Below are 18545 nucleotides of genomic sequence, written 5' to 3'. Positions count from 1 at the left end.
ATGAAAAGTGAATTTACTCTGTAAATCTTCACCCAAATCAAAATAAAATTTAAAAAAAAAAAAAAAAAAAGATTTACAGCCTTGGAAATCCTATGAAGGTTGCTATGAGTCAGAACATATTCAATGGTAGTGAGATTTTTTGTTTTGTTTTTGTTTTTTAATATATGTAATATCTCTCTGGGAGCTCTGGTAATGTAGTGCCTAAGGCACTTGACTGCTAACCAGAAGGCTAATGGTTCAAACCCACCAGCCACTCCTTGGAATGAAGACTGAACAATCTACTTCCGTAGATACCACCTCGGAAACCCAAGGATGGGTTGCTATGACTCGGATCTAACTCGATGCCAGTGAGGTTTTTTTGCTTTTTTTTTTAACATCACTCTCATAAAAATAAAATAATTTCAGGGTTTTGTTAAACTACCTAGTCCAAAAAAATTAAAAAGATGGTTCTATTTAATCCTGGCCTAAATTCAAAATGTTTTTGTCATTGCTATTGTTGTCAGGTGCCATCGAGCCATCTCCAACTCATAGCAACCCTATGCACAGCAGAACGAAACACCACCCCGGTCCTGTGCCAGCTCCACAACTCCTGCTATATTTGAGCCCACTGAACCTGCCACTGTGTCAATCCATCTAGCTGAGGGTCTTCCCCTCTGTTGTCAACCCTCCACCTTACCAAGCATGACATCCTTCTCCAGTGAAAGGTCCCTTCTGATAACATGACCAAATAGGTGAGAGGAAGTCTAGCCATTCTCACTTCCAAGAAGCATTCTGGCTGCACTTCCTCCAGGACAGATTTGTTAGCTCTTTTAGCAGTCCATGGTACTTTTAGCATTCTTCACCAGCACCACAACTCAAAAGCATCAATTCTTCATCGGTCTTCCTTATTCATTGTCCAACTCTCACATGCGTATGAGACAAATGAAAGTATCGTGGCTTGTGTCAGGCGCACCTTAGTCCTCAAGGACATATCTTTGCTCCTCAGGACTTGAAAGAGGTCTTTTGCAACTGATTTGTCCAGTACTCTACGTCATCTGCTTCCATTAATGATGATTGTAGCATCAAGCAATGTGAATTCTTAGACTTCAACCTTTGCTCCATTTATCATGATGCTGCTTATAGGTCCAGTTGTAAGGATTTTTGTTTTCTTTATATGGAGATATAATCCATACTGTAGACTGTAGTCTTCAACCTTCATCAGTAAGTACCTCAGGTCATCACTTTCAGGAAGCAAAGTTGTGTCATCACCATATCGCAGGTTGTTAATAATTCTTCCTCCAATCTTGATGCCATGTTCTTCTTTATATAGTCCAGCTTCTTGGATTATTTGCTCAGGATATAGACTGAATAAGTATGGTGAAAGGATACAACCCTGACGCACTCCCTTCACGACTTTGAACCATGCAGTGTCACCCTGTTCTGTTCAAACGACAGCCTCCTGGTCTATGCATAGGTTCCTCATGAACACAATTAAGTGGTCTGGAATTCCCATTCTTCTCAATGTTATCCAGTCTGTTATGATCCACACAATCAAATGCTTTTGCATAGACAATAAAACACAGGTAAACATCTTTCTGGTATTCTTTGCTTTGAGCCAGGATCCATCTGACAGCAGCAATGATATCCCTTGTTCCACGTCCTCTTCTGAATCCAGCTTGAACCTCTGGAAGTTCTCTAGAAATACACTGCCTCAAACGTTTTTAAATTCTCTTCAATAACATTTTACTTGCATGCAATATTAATGATATTGTTTGATAATTTCCACATTCTGTGGGATCATTTTTCTTTGGAATGGGTACAAATATGGATCTCTTCCAGTCAGTTGGCAAAGGAGCTATCTTCCAAATCTCTTGGCATAACCAAGTGAGTGCCTCCAGTGGGGCATCCATTTGTTGTAACATCTCTATGGGTATTCCATCAATTCCTGGAACCTTGTTCTTCGCCAATTCCTCAGTGCAGCTTTGACTTCTTCCTTCAATACCCATTGGTCCTTGATCATATGCCACTTCCTGAAATGGATGAAGACTGACCAGCTCTTTTTGGTACCAAGATGCTGTGTATTCCTTCCATCTTCTTTTGATGCTTCTTGCATCATTCAATATTTTGCCCATAGAATCTTTCAAAATTGCAACTCGAGGCTTAATTTTTTTCCTCATTTCTTTCAGCCTGAGATATGCTGAGCATGTTTTTGGTTTTCTAACTCCAGGTCTTTGCATATTTCATTATAGTAATTGGCTTTGTCTGCTTGAGCTGCTTTTTGAAATCTCCAGTTCAGCTCTTTTATCTTGTCATTGCTTCCATTTGCCTTAGCTATTCTCAGATCAAAGGCAAGTTTCAGAGTCTCTTCTGACATCCATTTTGGTCTTTTCTTCTTTTCTCATCTTTTTAATGACCTCTTGCTTTCTTCATGGATGATGTTCTTGACGTCATCCCACAATTCTTCTGGTTTACAGTCACTGGTGTTCAATGTATCAAATCTATTCTTTAGATGGGTCTCTAAATTCAGGAGGGATGTATTCAAGGTCATATTTTGGCTCTTGTGGATTTGTTTTAATTGTCTCCAACTTCAAGTTGAACTTGCATATGAGCAGTTGATGGTCTGTTCCACAATCAGCTCCTAGCCTTGTTTGGGCTGAAAATATTGAGCTTTTCCATCGCCTCTTGCCACAGATGTAGTCAACCTGATTCCTGTGTACTCCATCTGGCAAAGTCCAAGTGTATAGCAGCTGTTTGTGTTGCTGAAAAAGGTATCTGCAATGAAAAAGTCATTGGTCTTACAAAACTCTATCATGAGATCTCCAGCATTATTTCTGTCACCAAAGCCAAATTTTCCAACTACCAGTGACTCTTCTTTGTTTCCAACTTTTGCGTTCCAGTCACCAGTGTTAATTAACACATCTTGATTGCACATTCAGTCAATTTCAGACTGCAGAAGTTAACAAAAATCTTCAACTGCAGAAGCTGATAAAAATCTTCAATTTCCTCATCTTTTGCTTTGGTGGTTGGTGCATAAATTTGAATAACAGTAGCATTAACTGGTCTTCCTTGTAGGTGTATGTATATTATCCTATCACTGACAGCACTGTACTTCAGGAGAGATCTTGAAACATCTTTTGTGATGATGAATGCCACACCATTCCTCTTCAAACTGTCATTCATGGCATAGTAGATCACATGGTTGTCTGATTCAAAATGGCCAAAACCTGTCCATTTCAGCTCATTAATGCCTAGGATATCAATCTTTATGTGTTCCATTTCATTTTTGACAACTTCAAATTTTCCCAGATTCGTATTTCATACATTCCATGTTGTGATTATTAATGGATATTTGCAGCTGTTTCTCAATTTGAGTCATGCCACATCAGCAAATGGAGGTCTTAAAAGCTTTACTTTATCCGTATCAGTAACGTTGTTTCCACTCTGATGATGCAGCTCTTTCCCAGTCGTATTTTGAGAGCTCTCCGACCTAAGGGGCTTGTCCTTCTGCACTGTATCAGACACTGTATCTGGGCTACTCATAAAGTTGCACAGTAATGTATCATACAGTGTTTCTGTGCTAGTCATAAGGTTTTCCCTGGACAATTTTTTGAGAAGTGAATGCCCTCTTCCTTCTTCTTAGTCTGTCTCAGTCTGTATACTGCATTGAAACCTGTGCACTATGTGCAACTCTGCTGGCGTCAGAAACACCGGTGGCACAGCCTCAAGCCTCACAGTAGCACACAAGCGAGCACAGTATAACAAACTGACAGACAAGTTTGTCTCCCTTAGCTGTTCAAAACCTCTCCGCCCTCCCCTTACCTCAATCCCTGCTGCTGCCCTGGCTTTTCTTTCCCCCACTTTCCTGCCTCTTGGGGGTGGGGCCTGCATCCCTCACCTTACCTGGATCCCTACCACTGCTTGCTCTGGCTTTGTCATTAGAACAAAATAAATATTGTATTAAAAACCATTTCCTACATAGTGAGACACAAGGACAGATCAAAATACTTGACTAGAAAGGGAAGGGTTTTAAATACAGAGTTAATAACTATTGCAGAGTCAATGCATTAAGTAGGGATGTAACATATGAGAATCGTGATACTGTGAAATTAACATGGTAGCAATATAGATGATGGGTTAGAAGAGGGCAAAACTAGTAAAATCATTAAGGAGGGAAAAAGGAAGAGATGTGAGCGATATCTCAGAGGAATTAACGAGAGCAATCTACTATCACTCAAAAGACATAAGCAAGTCATTAGTAGTATTTCTAAAAATTAACTAACTATAATTTACTTTTCATAGACTCTTGAGTTCTTACAATCCCTTGGATAGTTAACAAATGGCTAAAAGGGATTTCAGTGTAAAAGAATACTCTGTTGGCATTTGTAAATATATCAATTATTTTATCAGTACTCACAGTTAAAGATTTCAAATGAAACATCTAGTACTAGTATATGTAAACAAAACCTTTCACTTTGGAGTAAAAAACTGTATTACCTTTTTGTCTGGCTTTAACTATCAATTCTATATGCTTCATTGCTGCTTTTAATAGTTTCTTGGTTATAATAGATGGAATATCCACCTAGAAAGATTCAACATTAAAATAAAATTTTAAATAATTATCAGTAAGATACATTGGCAGGAACAATGTATTTAAGACACTGGAACATAAGTCTTAAAAATTAGAGGTAACTATTCAGAACTTTTCATAAATATAATTTAAAAGAACTTTATATTCATACGTCATACTAATTGTAGCATTCAACAGTTTTTCCACCACAGTAATAAAAATTTCTCTTAATATACATACACTAAATACTAAATTCTTCCCATAAAACAGTATCTTTATTTTTGCCTTATTTTTCCATGTTCTTCATTTAAAATGCATTCCAAGCAAAAATCTCAGTAACTTATCATCTCCTAGAGGCTTTAAGTTCCACATGAGCTCATGCAGAACCTGTACATAGATAAAGAGGCAGCTGTTCAAACAGAACAAGGGGATACTGCATGGTTTAAAATCAGTGTGTCAGAGTTGTATCCTTTCACCCTACTTATTCAATCTGTAATGTTGAGCACATAATCCAAGAAGTTGGAATACATGAAGAAGAATGTGGCATCAGTAATAAAGGAAGACTCATTAACAACCTGTGACATGCAGGTGATACAACTCTGCTTGCTAAAGTGAAGAGAAACTGAAGCACTTACTGATGAAGATCAAAGACTACAGCTTTCAGTATGGATTACACCTCAACATAAAAGAAAAGAAAAATCCTCACAACTAGACCAATAAGCAACATCATGATAAACAGAACAAATACTGAAGTTGTTAAGGATTTCCTTTCACTTGGATGCACAATCAACACCCATGGAAGCAGCAGTCAGGAAATCAAATTACGTATTGCATTGGGCAAATCTGCTGCAAAAGATCTCTCTAAAGTATTTAAATGCAAAGATAAACACTTTGAATACTAAGGTGCACCTGACCCAAACCACAGAATTTTCAATAATCTCATAAGCATATGAAAAAACTAGACAATAAGGAAGACTAAAGAATGGATGCCTTTGAATTACGGTGTTAGCAAAGAATATTGAATATACCATGGAACACCAGAAGAACAAACAAATCTGTCTTGGAAAAAGTACAGCCAGAATGCTCCTTAGAAGCAAGGAAGGCAAGTTGTTATCTCATGTACTCTGGACATGCTATCATAGGAACTGGTTCCTGGAGAAGAACATCATGCTTGGAGCAGCAGAGGATCAGTAAAAAAGAGGAAGACTTTCAACAAGATGGAGTGACACAGTGGTTGCAACAATGGACTCAAACATAGCAACAACTGTGAGGATAATGCAGAAATGGGCAGTGTTTCGTTCTGTTGTACATGGGGTCACTATAAGACAGAACTAACTCAACAGTACCTAATAGCATCAGAGGCTTTAAATTTGTGTTTATTAAGAAGTCACTTGAAAATTAACTCTTGTTTTTTTCAGCTTACAAGATGATTCCTGATTTTAAGATATATAGAAGTACCCTTTCTTAGAATAATATTAAGTTATATCATTTTGCACAGATAATTTTCAACCTAAAGGTTGAAAGCTATAATAACTATGGTAAATTAGTGAGGGAAGGTTGACATAAGAGAAGCAAAAAATAACTGAATATCAACTCCAAATAAATCATGAAAAAGCACACTTATTGGACTTCAAAGTATTTTTCCACCATGAAATTTGCCATATTATATTTTCCTTTTATTGAACACATGAGAAAATTCTATTACAATAGTGTTAATTTCTGTGTGAATTTTTCAGTCTTTTTTTTTCAAAATTACATATTAAGGAAGAGCACAAAGTCAATAAATCATAAAGTAATAGAGTGATGGATCATAAACCTCTAATTTATAGGAATTTACTGGCAAAATCCAGAGCAGTTTACAGGAATCTTTTGGTTGCATAAGATGAAATATGTTCAATAGGAAGGGATATTTTTGTTAGTATCATGTCTCTTTGTAAAATAAGATTTTTCATTTAACCTTGGATATTTGGTACTCATGATTATAAATTACTCTCATGTTTTTTCAAATAAACAATATGTCTTGGTTTTCAAACATTTTATAAAACACTGTCTTCTAAGAATACATATTAAGATTTTCATTCGTAAGTTCCCTTTTGGGGACTTTGAGTCAGCATCAAAATGGTGAAATAATGGGTTTTTCATGAAATTCTGACAAAAAAAAAACACTGTGGACATTAACCAGATCTTTGTTTCCATTATTCCCAAATGGGTAATTTATATTATTCAGGCAATGGTATCAATGAAGAACAATATACTGGGAGTAAGACAACTCAAGCCTAATTTTTTGCTCATTAACTAATTCTAACACTTTAACAAAGTCACTAACTTTCTATAAAATAGGCATAAAAATGATCAACCTAGCTCCCAGGATAGTAATACAGATAAAATGAGAAGAAAGAATATACAGCGTTAACAGCTCAGACATTGGGAAAAAAGATCTGCAAGTCATATATTTTATAAGGGACTACAATATACAAAGAACTCTTAAGCTTTGGTGATAAAAAAAATTAAATTAAATTAAAAATGGGCAAAGGATCTCAATAAAGATTTCTCCAAAAAGATAAACAAATGGCCAATAAACATATGACAATATGCTCTGGTGGCGTAGTGCCTAAGGCACTTCACTGCTAACCAGAAAGCTGGCGGTTCAAACCCACCAGTCACTCCTCGGAAGGAAGATGGGGCAATCTACTTCCGTAGTGATACTGCCTCAGAAACCCAAGGAGGGATCACTATGAGTCAGGTCCAACTTGATGGCACATAACAACAACAACAACAATAATTAGTAATCAGGGAAATACAAATCAAAACTATAATGAGATACTACTTCATACCCACTGGGATGACTTTGATCAAAAAGACAGTAACAAGGGTGGGGAAATCCAAACCCTTATACACTGCTGGTAGGAATGTAAACTGATGTAGTCACTTGGGATAACAATCAGCAATTCCTGGAAAAGTTAAACAGAGAGTCACCACTTAAAGCAGAAATTCACTGCCTAGGAAAATACCCAATGAAAATATCCACAAAAAACTTATACAACACAAATGACCACAACAGCATTATTCCTAATAGCCAAAAGATGTAAACAACCCAAAACATCTTTCAACTGATAAAGGGACAAACAAAATGTGGTATATCCATATAATGGAATATTATTTGGTTATAAAAAGGAATGATGCACTAAAACATGCTACAACATGCTAACACAGATATTCCTAGAAAATATTATGCTAAATGAAAAAGGCCAGTGTGATAGTTAAGGTCAACTTGGTTGGGCCTGGTTTTGAGTGGCTGCGCAGCTGGTTGTAGTTATTCCCCATGATGAGACTGGTAATCAACTCCACGGTGGAATCAACTGTGAACAGCTGAGTAGTTCTGCTTTAGGGGTAAGGTCTGCTTCCAGTATATAAGAAGATGCTTTGAGAAGGTCTTGAGGTTTTTTGGCACACTTGAATCCTACATTTAGCTGAGTCTTGACTAAGCAGTCTGCCACACTGCCTGCTGTATTTCAGGATGTGAACTGTGGCCTGCCGTGTTGCTTGATAATCTTGGGACTGATACCATTTTAACAGTTGACTTTAGGTTTGTCAGCCTCACAAACCAGCAGCTCCTTGAGTTAAAAGATGCCTCTAGCTCCAGTGGACCAGGACCAAGAGGCAGAGCCAAAGCCCAAAGTTAAAGGGCCTTCACCCAGGCCCTAGAGCTGGCACTTCAACTTGGGCTTCTAGCCTCCTAAACTGTAAGAGAATAAACTCCTGTTTGTTAAAACCATCCCATTTGTGGTATTTTCTGTTAGAGCAGCACTAGAGAATCTAAACAGCCAGTCACAAAAGTTCACATACTGTTTGATTCAATTTATATGAAATGTCCAATACAGATAAATTATGAAGACAGAAAACAGACTGGTGGTCACCTACAGTAGAGGATAGAGAAGTTCTAGAGGGATTGTGGCTAAAGATTCAGTCTACTGTGGTTATGAGATGTTCTAAAACTGATTGTGGGATGGTTGTACAACTGTGAATATAACAAAAATTACTTAATTATGCACTTCAGTGAATTGTATAGTGTTATGGATTAAATTATGTACCCCCAAAATATGTGATAAATTCCTAACCCCTATAATACCTGTAAATATGACACTGTTTAGAAACAGAAGTTTTCTTTATGTTAATGAGGCTATGCTAGAGTCAGGTGGGTCCTAAACCTAACCACTTCTAAGTTATAAAAAGAACAGGACAGACAGACAGATACACACACACACACACATACTGGGGCAAAAGAGATGCCAAGGAACTGCCAGGGTTACCCAGAGAAAAAAATTTCCCTTTAGAGTCACATCTTCAATTCAGACTTCTGGTCACCTGAACCACCACTCGCCTGTCCGTATGTCATACTGTGGTGGCTTGTATGTTGCTGTGAGGCTGGAGGCTATGCCACCAGTATTTCAAATATAAACAGGGTCACCCATGGTGGACAGGTTTCAGCGGAGCTTCCAGACTAAGACAGAACTGTGAAGAAAGAAGGAGCCATCTACTTCTCAAAGAATTATCCAGTGAAAACGTTATGAAATGTGAGAAACAAAGTCTGATATATTACTGGAAAACTTTATGAATAACCCGGAAACACTGTGTGATACAGTGCCAGAAGATGAACCCCTCAGGATGTAAGACACTCAAAATATGACTGGGAAAGTGTGGCCTCCTCAAAGTTAAGTCAACCTTAATGATGTGGATCGAGAAAAGCTTTCAGGACCTCCATTTCCAGATGGAGCACAACTCAAAATGGGAAGAAACGGCTGTAAACATCCCCTAATAATCAGAATGGGGAATGTACAAAGTATGAATGTAGGAAAACTGCAAGTTGTCAAAAATGAAATGGAACAGGTAAAGATCAATATCCTAGGCATTAGTGAGCTGAAATGGACTAGTTTGGGCCCTTCTGAATCAGACAACCGTATGATCTACTATACCGGGAATGATAAAGAGGAATAGTGTTGCATTCATCATCTCAAAGACTGTTTCAAGATCTATCCTGAAGTACAATGTTGTCAGTGATAGGATAATATCCATATGCCTACAAGAAAGACCAGTTAATACTGTTGTTGTTGTTGCTGTTATGTGACATCGAGTCATTTCTGACTCATAGCGACCCCTCCTTGGGTTTCCAAAGCAGTATCACTACGGAAGTAGATTGCCCAAACTTCCTTCCAAGGAGTGGCTGATGGGTTTGAACTGCCAGTCCTCTGATTAGCAGTCAAATGCCTTAGGCACTATGCCACCAGAGCTCCTACTATTATTCAAATTTACCCACCAACAAGTAAAGCCAAAAATGAAGAAACTGAAGGTTATTATCAACTTCTGCAGTCTGAAATTGACCAAACATACAATCAACATATATTGATTATTACCGGTGACTGGAATGTGAAAGCTGGAAACAAAGAGGAATCATTGGTACTTGGACAACTTGGCCTCGGTGACAGAAATGATACCAGAGATGTCATGATAGAACTTTGCAAGATGAACGACTTACTCACTGCAAAACCTTTCTTCAATAAGATAAATGACAATTATGTGGACCTCACCAGATGGAATACACAGGAATCAGATCAACTACATCTCTGGAAAGAGGTGATAGAGAAACTCAGTATCTTCAGCCAAAACCAAGCCAGGAGCTGACCGTGGAACAGACCATCAATTGTTCATGCAAGTTCAAGGTGAAGCTTGAAGAAAATTAAAACAAATCCACAAGAGCCAAAATATGATCTTGATTATATCCTACCTGAATTTAGAGATCATCTGAAAAACAGAATTGCTGCATTGAACACCAATGACCAAAAACCAGACGAACTGTGGGATGACGTCAAGAATATTATACATAAATAAAGCAAAAGGTTATTATAAAGACAAGAAAGGAAGAAAAGGCCAAAATGAGTATCAGAAGAGACTTCGAAACTTGCTCTTGAATGCGGAGTAGCTAATGCAAATGGAAGGAATGACAAGATAAAACACCTGAACAGAAGATTTCAAAGAGCAGCTCAAGACGATAAAGTCAATTATTATTATGAAATGTGCAAAGACCTGGAGTCAGAAAACCAAAAGGAAAGAACATGCTTGGCATTTCTCAAGCCACAAAAACTGAAGAAAAAATTCAAGCCTCAAGTTATAATACTGAAAGATTCTATGGGCAAAATATTGAAAGATGCAGGAAGCATCAAAAGAAGATGAAAGGAATACACAGTCACTGTACAAAAAAGAACTGGTCAATGTTCAACTATTATATCAGGAGGTGGCATATGACCAAGAACCAATGATATTGAAGGAAGAAGTCCAAGTTGTACCAATGAGACTGACAAAAAACAAGGATGCAGGAATCCATTGAGACATTTAAACAAGCAGATGCAGCACTAAAGGCACTTAACTTGTCTATGCCAGGTAATTTGGAAGGCAGCTACTTGGCAAATTGATTGGAAGAGATCCATATTTGTACCCATTTCAAAGAAAGGTAATCCAACAGAATGTCAAAATTATCAAACAATACCATTAATATCACATCACACACAAGTAAAATTTTGCTGAAGATAATTCAAAATTGGTTGCTGCAGTATATTGACAGGAACTGCCAGAAACTCAAACTGGATTCAGAAGGGGATATGGAACAAAGGGTATCATTGCTGATGTCAGATGGATCTTGGCTGAAATCAAAGAATACCAGTAGGATGCTTCTGTCTCTAATCAAAAGAAAGCAAGAAAGATGTTTACCTGTGTTTTACAGACTATACAAAAGCTTCACTGTGTGGATCATAACAAATTATGGGTAACACTAAGAAGAATGGGAATTCTACAACACTTAAGTATGCTTATGAGGAACCTATACATAGAGCAGGAGGCTGTCGTTTGAACAGAAAAATGGTTTAAAAAAGGGTTTACATATTAACAAGTTTGAACATGTGAGCATTGTTTTCAAAGTGGAAAATACTACATATATTATTTTCCTGTCTCTTCTACTTAATTATTTAGGATATGTTTCCCATGTAAATAAGTATTACTCAACAAGATGATTTTTTACGGTTGTGCAGAATTCTATACTTAGGATATTTTACAATTTACTCAATCAAACACCCTTTCACTAGACTTCAGTTTTTCTTTTCAGTTTTCCTTATTATAAATTATAGTGCAATTAATCATTTAACATAATTTTTTTCACATAGCTTTGATTACTTCCTTAAGATATATTACAAAAAGAAGTATTAAACTTGAAGACATAGGCATCTTTAAGTCTTCTAATAAATATTACCAAGCTAGCCTCCAGAAAAGATATACCAGCTTAGATTTCCATTTGCTTTGCTTTGCCGATATATACTCACCATACTAGATATTATCACTCTTTTTAACCTCTGCCAATCTGATAAGCAAAAGAATGGTATCTCATAATGACTTATATTTATTTGATGTGAGACCAACAAATTTAAGTCCTTACTGGATGTTTCAGATTTTTCTTTTGTGAACTGTTTATTCATTATCTTTTGCATATCTTTCCTACACTGACTGACTGTATTGTTCACTACTCAAATACCTATTGAATTATTTAACAAGATTTATCTTTATTGCATTTAATAATGGCAGAGATATTATATACCAATTCATTGTCATTATGTTCAATCCTACTGAACTGAGAAGATAGTAGATGTGCATGTGTCAACAGCCAACACACTGCACAAGCACATATTATAAGCAAAGACCCAAATATATACAAGCTAAGGTTCTGAAAATGGAAAAAAAAAAAAAAAAGGCTTGGCCATTGTTCTTGCCTTTCCTTCGGAAACTTCTTCTTGCTTCTTTTTTTTATAGAAGCTCTGGTAGCACAGTGCCTACGGCACTTGACTGCTTACCAGAAGGCTGGAAGTTCAAACCACTCCTTGGAAGGAAGATGGGGCAATCTACTTCCGTAGTGATACTGCCTCGGAAACCCAAGGAGGGATCGCTATGATTCGGGTCTGACTCAACAGCACGTAACAACAACAACAACTTTTTCTATAATTGTCTTTTAATTTCTAATTTCTGCAAACCAAGATATTCAAGCATTAAATTAAGGAAAGCAAAACTGGACCACTTTTGATTAATTCATTTTTCTGACCTTAAAAAAAGATGAAGAAAAACAAATACATACAGTATAAGAGAATTCAAAAATGAGAGTTTAAAATCTCTTAACTAATGATCAAGTGCCAAATTTCCAAATTTCTCATAAATACATACCTTGTGAATCCTTCGTATTAAGACAGATGCAAAAAATCGTAATGTAATTCTCAGCTCATCAACAAAGGATTCATCATCCGTTACATCCCTTCAATTGAGGAGAAAAACAAACATTTAGAAATACATGGAAATATATGACTTCACCTTCTGGAAACTAAGGAAAATCTAGAACTTCCTCTTTTTTTTTCCATTTACTTATGCTATTTTTCTTTTTATACAAATAATGCATTTCATTGAGGAGTAAAAGACAGAAATGTAAAAGAAAAAGACAAACATCCCCCTTAACTTTAGTTTACCTTTTTCTTTTACATTTCTGTCTTTTACTCCTCAGTAAAATGCAGTATTTGTGTATAAAAAGAAAAATAGCTCTGGTGGCGTAAAGCCTAAGGCGCTTGACCACTAACCAGAAGGCCAGCAGTTCAAATCCACCAGCCACTCCTCAGAAGGAAGATTGGGCAATCTACTTCCATAGAGATACTGCCTCGGAAACCCAAGGAGGGGTCACTATGAGTCACATCCGACTCGATGGCAGTGAGTTTGGTTTTGATTTTTTGGTTAATTTTAGTATCAATACGTAATAATTATTAACTAAATTTTAGTATATATTTCCTTCCAGACATACACACGTACACAGTCATATTTTTAAAACACTAACATCATGTTTAAAGTATCATCAAAGAAAATTCAAAGAAACAAAGAAAAAATAATTTTGAAGATACAACAGAATTATTATAAAATTTTAATTAGTTTTAAATATTTATAAATTAATAGGATAAACTAATTTTAAGTAAAAAACATATACATGTGTTTTCTTTTTTGAAAAAAAAAAAAAGATGAACTGAAATGCGAGTATTTTTCAACAATGATTTTGACAACTCTCTTCTGAGTATTTCATTTTCCTGACATATAGAAGTCCCTAAAAGAAGTAGGACGCTTCTGTCTCTAATCAAAAGCAAGAAAGAAAGATATGTATAATGATTATACCATGAATTAAAGACAGTGCTAACTTTAAGTCCCTTGGTAGAACAAGAAAAATAACTGTATCAGCAATACTTCCGACCATTAACCCCACGGAAGGTGATCTCACAACATCAATACCTAGATTAAAAAGAAAATAGATACTCTGACACATACAAATACAGCCAGATTTACTGTCTGAAGACTCGTAATGTGGCAGGAAGGTGGAAGATACCCTTTACAAAAAATCTCACCACCAACTTTACTTAAATGGCAAATATCCCATATTTAAGACAGAATCCAATGGAAAAAAATTAATCTGCATAGCTTTTCAAGAAAATATGGTATATAACCTGTAGATTAAATTTGTTTTAACATAAGCTAGATGAACTCAACTAGCAGCATATTTTTATCAGAAAATTCAAAATATACTGAATCAATAAAAAATTAAGGTGAATATCATAAAACAATATTCATGTAAGTCATATAGGTATTAAGTGCTCAAATATTTAACTAAGCACCGGAGAATTCTACCAAACATTCAGAGAAGAAATGACACCATTCGTACTCAAACTATTCCAAAACACTGAAAAGGATGGAATCCTCCCTAACTTATTTTATGAAAAAAGCATAACCTTGATAGCAAAACCAGGCAAAGACATTACTCAAAAGGAAAACATATTTATTACAGGATATAACTTGGATCTCTCTTTGATTCTCAAGCTAGATTTTTGGGGAATATATTTCTATATCCTTCAAGGCACAGGATAACTAGTACATACCCAGCAGGTATCAAAAACAAAGTTATTTTAGAAAAAAATTTTAATCTTACAAAAAATTTAATTTCTACTCAAATTATCTTTCAATTCAATGACGCCATCTAAATACAGATTTTCCCCTCTAAAGGTACAATTATTTCAAACGTGAAAAATGTATACTAAATGACTGAATCACTATATTTGTTGTTGTTGTTATGTGCTGTCGAGTCGGCCCGACTCATAGCGAGCCCTCCTTGGGTTTCCGAGGCAGTATCACTACAGAAGTAGGATTGCCCAACCTTCCTTCCGAGGAGTGGCTGGTAGGTTTGAACCTCCACCTGTCTGGTTAGCAGGCAAGTGTCTTAGCCACTATGCTACCAGAGATCCTGAATCACTATACTTAGGAATGATGAAAAGTTTTACAAGTTACTTTTCTTCCAAAAGGCAATTTTGGGTGTAGATTTGTTTCCTCTTCATTATCACTTAACTCCATTTATTGGTTACATCAGAGGTTCTTAACTAGCAGTGATTTTGGCCCCCAGCAAACATTTGACCATCTCTGAGGACATTTTTGGTGGTCACAACAGGGGTGGGAGGTACTACTGGCATTTAGTGGAAAGGGGCCAGGGATGCTGCTAAAGATCCTGTCTTGCACAGTATAGCCGCCTACAACAGAGAATTGTGTGCCCCCAAATTTCTATAGTACTAAGTTGAAAAACACAGGCCTATGTGGAAAAGACATTAGCATGCGGACCTGTTGATAGTATTCACTATCTAAAGGAAAAAAGGTCTTACAGGAAAACATACCTGTACCATGGATAAACAAAATTTTCCAACACTAATTCAAGAACCTGCATAAAAAATATGTATAAAGAAAAATCAAATTAATAAACTAATTCTAGAAAAATGAATTATTATTACTATAATAAGAAGAACCAATCTTATTATCTCAAATACTGACTTCTAATATCATACTTTTACATGACAAAACATGTATATCAAACTTGGTGATTGTGAGGATCAAAGAGAACATCTGAAAAATCCATTAAAAATCATGAAACTCCACAAGGAGAAATTAATAGTAGAGTAGCATACACACATATTTCTAAGTATTTCCATAATCAAACAAAAAGCTAACAAATTGTTACCAATGGATGCTTCACTGAACCAGAAACAGTCCCATGGAAAAAAGGAAATAATAGGCTGATCTTCTTTCTTCTTAACTTTCTCTGTAAGTCAGTACTCCTAGACTACAATGAAAATGCAGGTAGCTAACAAGTTAAAAAAGGAAAAAAAAAACTGCCACTGAGTTGATTCCAACTCATAGTGACCATATACCACAGAGGTGAACTGACCCACAGGGTTTCCAAGGCTGCAAACTTTACAGAAGCAGACTGCCACATCCTTCTCCCGCTGTGAGCTGGTGGGTTCAAACTGCAGACCTTCTGGTTAGCAGCTAAGCTCTTAACCAAGGCACCATCAGGGATCCTAACACTTACATAAGAGGTTAGTGTTAGGTGTCAATGATTATCTTAAAAGGACAGTAACTGCAAGGGAGGAAGAGAAGAAATTCTGGGGTGCTGGTAATGTTCTGTTTCTTGATCTGAGTACTGGTTTATATGAATGGGTTCACTCTAAAAATTTTAGCTGTCACTTAAAATTGGCATATGAGTTGTATCTGAAAAAGTAATAAAACAAGCTCTAAGTGCTAAACCTTCCATTTCTTGGGCCTGAGTGTAGCACTATGTTTTAATATGTAAAAGGATTTACAACATTTGAGAATAAATTTAAAAAACTGTAGGGAGGGAATGAAATAATGTCCCTAATTTGCACACCTACCAAATCAGACCTTATTCCTACACTGGCAGCAATAACAGAGGCTGCGGATTCTCTATTTCAAAGTAATACTGAGGCAATAAGAATTTGCAGTTTTACTACAAAAGCTAATCATTAACTATATTAACTGCGAAAATACAATACATACAAACAGGTATAATAATGAATAGGAGTCAGAGAAGAGACTTGGAATAGTTATCCTTAAACATTTGCTCCCTTTTTATTCCTCGTAAGAGGCCCTGGTGGCACACAGATTTATAGTAATCCTATTACAATTACAGATTAAGAAATCCCATGGGGCAGTTCTACTATATCCAGTCCACTATGAGTTAGAATCATCTTAATAGTAATGAGTTTACTTTTTGGTTATTCCTCATATCTTATCAATCACCAAATCCCACTGATTTTACTTTCTAAGTAATTCTCTTCTACAACTCCACTGTTTAGGTCTCATCTTCTCACCCCTAGATTGCAACAACAGTCTCGTAACTAGTCTCACTGCTTCTAAACTCACTGTCTTCCATCCTCCATAGCGTTGCCAAAGTAATGTGCTTCATGTATTTGACCACGTCACTCCCTGGCATGCAACTCTCAAAACACAAAACCATAATACAGGGAAGAATAGGAATTCCAGAACACTTACTTGTGTTCATGCGGAAATTGTATACAGACCAAGATGCAGTTGTTCAAACAAAGCAAGGGGATGCTGTGTGATTTAAAATGAAGAAAAGCGTGCACCAGGGTTGTATTCTTTCACTATACTTAGTCAATCTATAGGCTGAGCAAATATTTCAAGTAGGTGGACTACATGAAAAAGAACAAGGCCATCAGGTATGGAGGAAGACTAATTAATTAACAACCTGGGATATGCATATGACACAACTGTGCTTGCTAAAAGCAAAGAGGACTTGAAGCACTTATTGATGAAGATCAAACACTACAGCCTTCCATATAGATTACACTTCAACATAAAGAAAACAAAAATCCTCACAACTAGACCAATAAGCAATATCATAATAAACGGAGAAAATACTGAGATGTCAAATATTTCTTTTTACTTGGATTCACAATCGACACCCATGGAAGCAGCAGTCAAGAAGTCAAGCGATATACTGTACTGGGCAAATCAGCTGCAAAAGATTTTTTACCTCTTGTTTGGTTACCTAGTATCACTCTGACAAGAGTACACCACCAATGGGATGGCTTAAACAAACAGGAGTTTATTCTCTTACAGTTTGGAGGCTTGAAGTCTGAGTTCAAAGTGCCAGGCTCTAGGGGCTGAGTGAAAGCCCCTCAACCTTGGGCTTCAGCTCTGCCTCCTGCTCCCAGGCCACTGAAGCTGAAGGCTTTTCTTCACTCAGCTGCGGACTGCTGAGGCTGACAAGCCCGAGGCTGACAAGTAAAAAGGCATAGTCCTGATGTTACCAAACCACACAGCAAGCCATTAATTCAAGTTCACTGAAAGTCCCAAGGTCAGCAGAGCATGGCAGGCTGCTAAACGATGACACAGCTACATGCAGGGTTCAAGGGTGCCATAAGCTACAAACCATTCCCCAAGGCTTCTCCTTATATACAGGAAGCAGACCACATCCCTAAGGCAGCTACACAGCTGCTCACAGTAGATTCTACCATGGAGCTGATTACCAGTCTCATCATGGGGAATACTAACTACATCCAGCTGCCCAACCACTCAACCAGGCCCAGCCAAGTTGACACACAAACTTAACTACCACACTTCTTTGAAATGTTAAAAAGCAAAGATGTAATTCTGAGGACAAAGGTGCAACTGACACAAGCCATAGTATTTTCAATTGCCTTATATGCATGTGAAAGCTGGAACATGAATAAGGAAAATTGACAAAGAACTGATATTAACGAATAATAATGAACACACACCATGGACTGCCAGAAGAACAAACAAATCTATCTTGTAAGAAGTATAGCCAGAATGCTCCTCAGAAGCAAGCATGGCGAGACTTCATTTCATGTACTTTGTGATGTGAAGGTTTATCATTTTTCTTTGAGGTTACCCTGTGATTTATAATTGCAATTCTCTTGACTTCCTCACCATTTAGAAGTTCTGTAACTACACAGTATTTTCCCTCTTTTTGGTTTGTAGTTGTCCTCATTTGCCAATTGAAGTCTCTGGTTTCCTGTTTATAACCTTTTAAGCTTATTTAACTTTGGATATG

The 18545-nt window shown here is 36.7% G+C and overlaps 1 protein-coding gene across 1 annotated transcript in view; it reads right to left on the bottom strand.

Moving 5' to 3' along the window:
• The window catches only part of SNX14 (sorting nexin 14), a 172516-nt gene that overhangs the window by 99894 nt on the left and 54077 nt on the right, over positions 1-18545 (bottom strand). The window contains exons 5-7 of the mRNA XM_007951122.2: positions 15325-15368; positions 12803-12890; positions 4474-4558 (exon numbers count right to left, since the gene is read on the bottom strand). Coding sequence (XP_007949313.1) covers positions 4474-4558; positions 12803-12890; positions 15325-15368 — 217 coding nt within the window. The remainder of the gene's footprint in view (positions 1-4473; positions 4559-12802; positions 12891-15324; positions 15369-18545) is intronic.

Source organism: Orycteropus afer, unplaced genomic scaffold, assembly GCF_000298275.1.
Source record: "Orycteropus afer afer isolate SDZICR_OR568_19922 unplaced genomic scaffold, OryAfe1.0 scaffold00011, whole genome shotgun sequence".
Classification (NCBI taxonomy): domain Eukaryota; kingdom Metazoa; phylum Chordata; class Mammalia; order Tubulidentata; family Orycteropodidae; genus Orycteropus; species Orycteropus afer.
The sequence above is the reverse complement of the archived record's forward strand: the minus strand, read 5'-3'. Positions and strand labels throughout refer to the sequence as shown.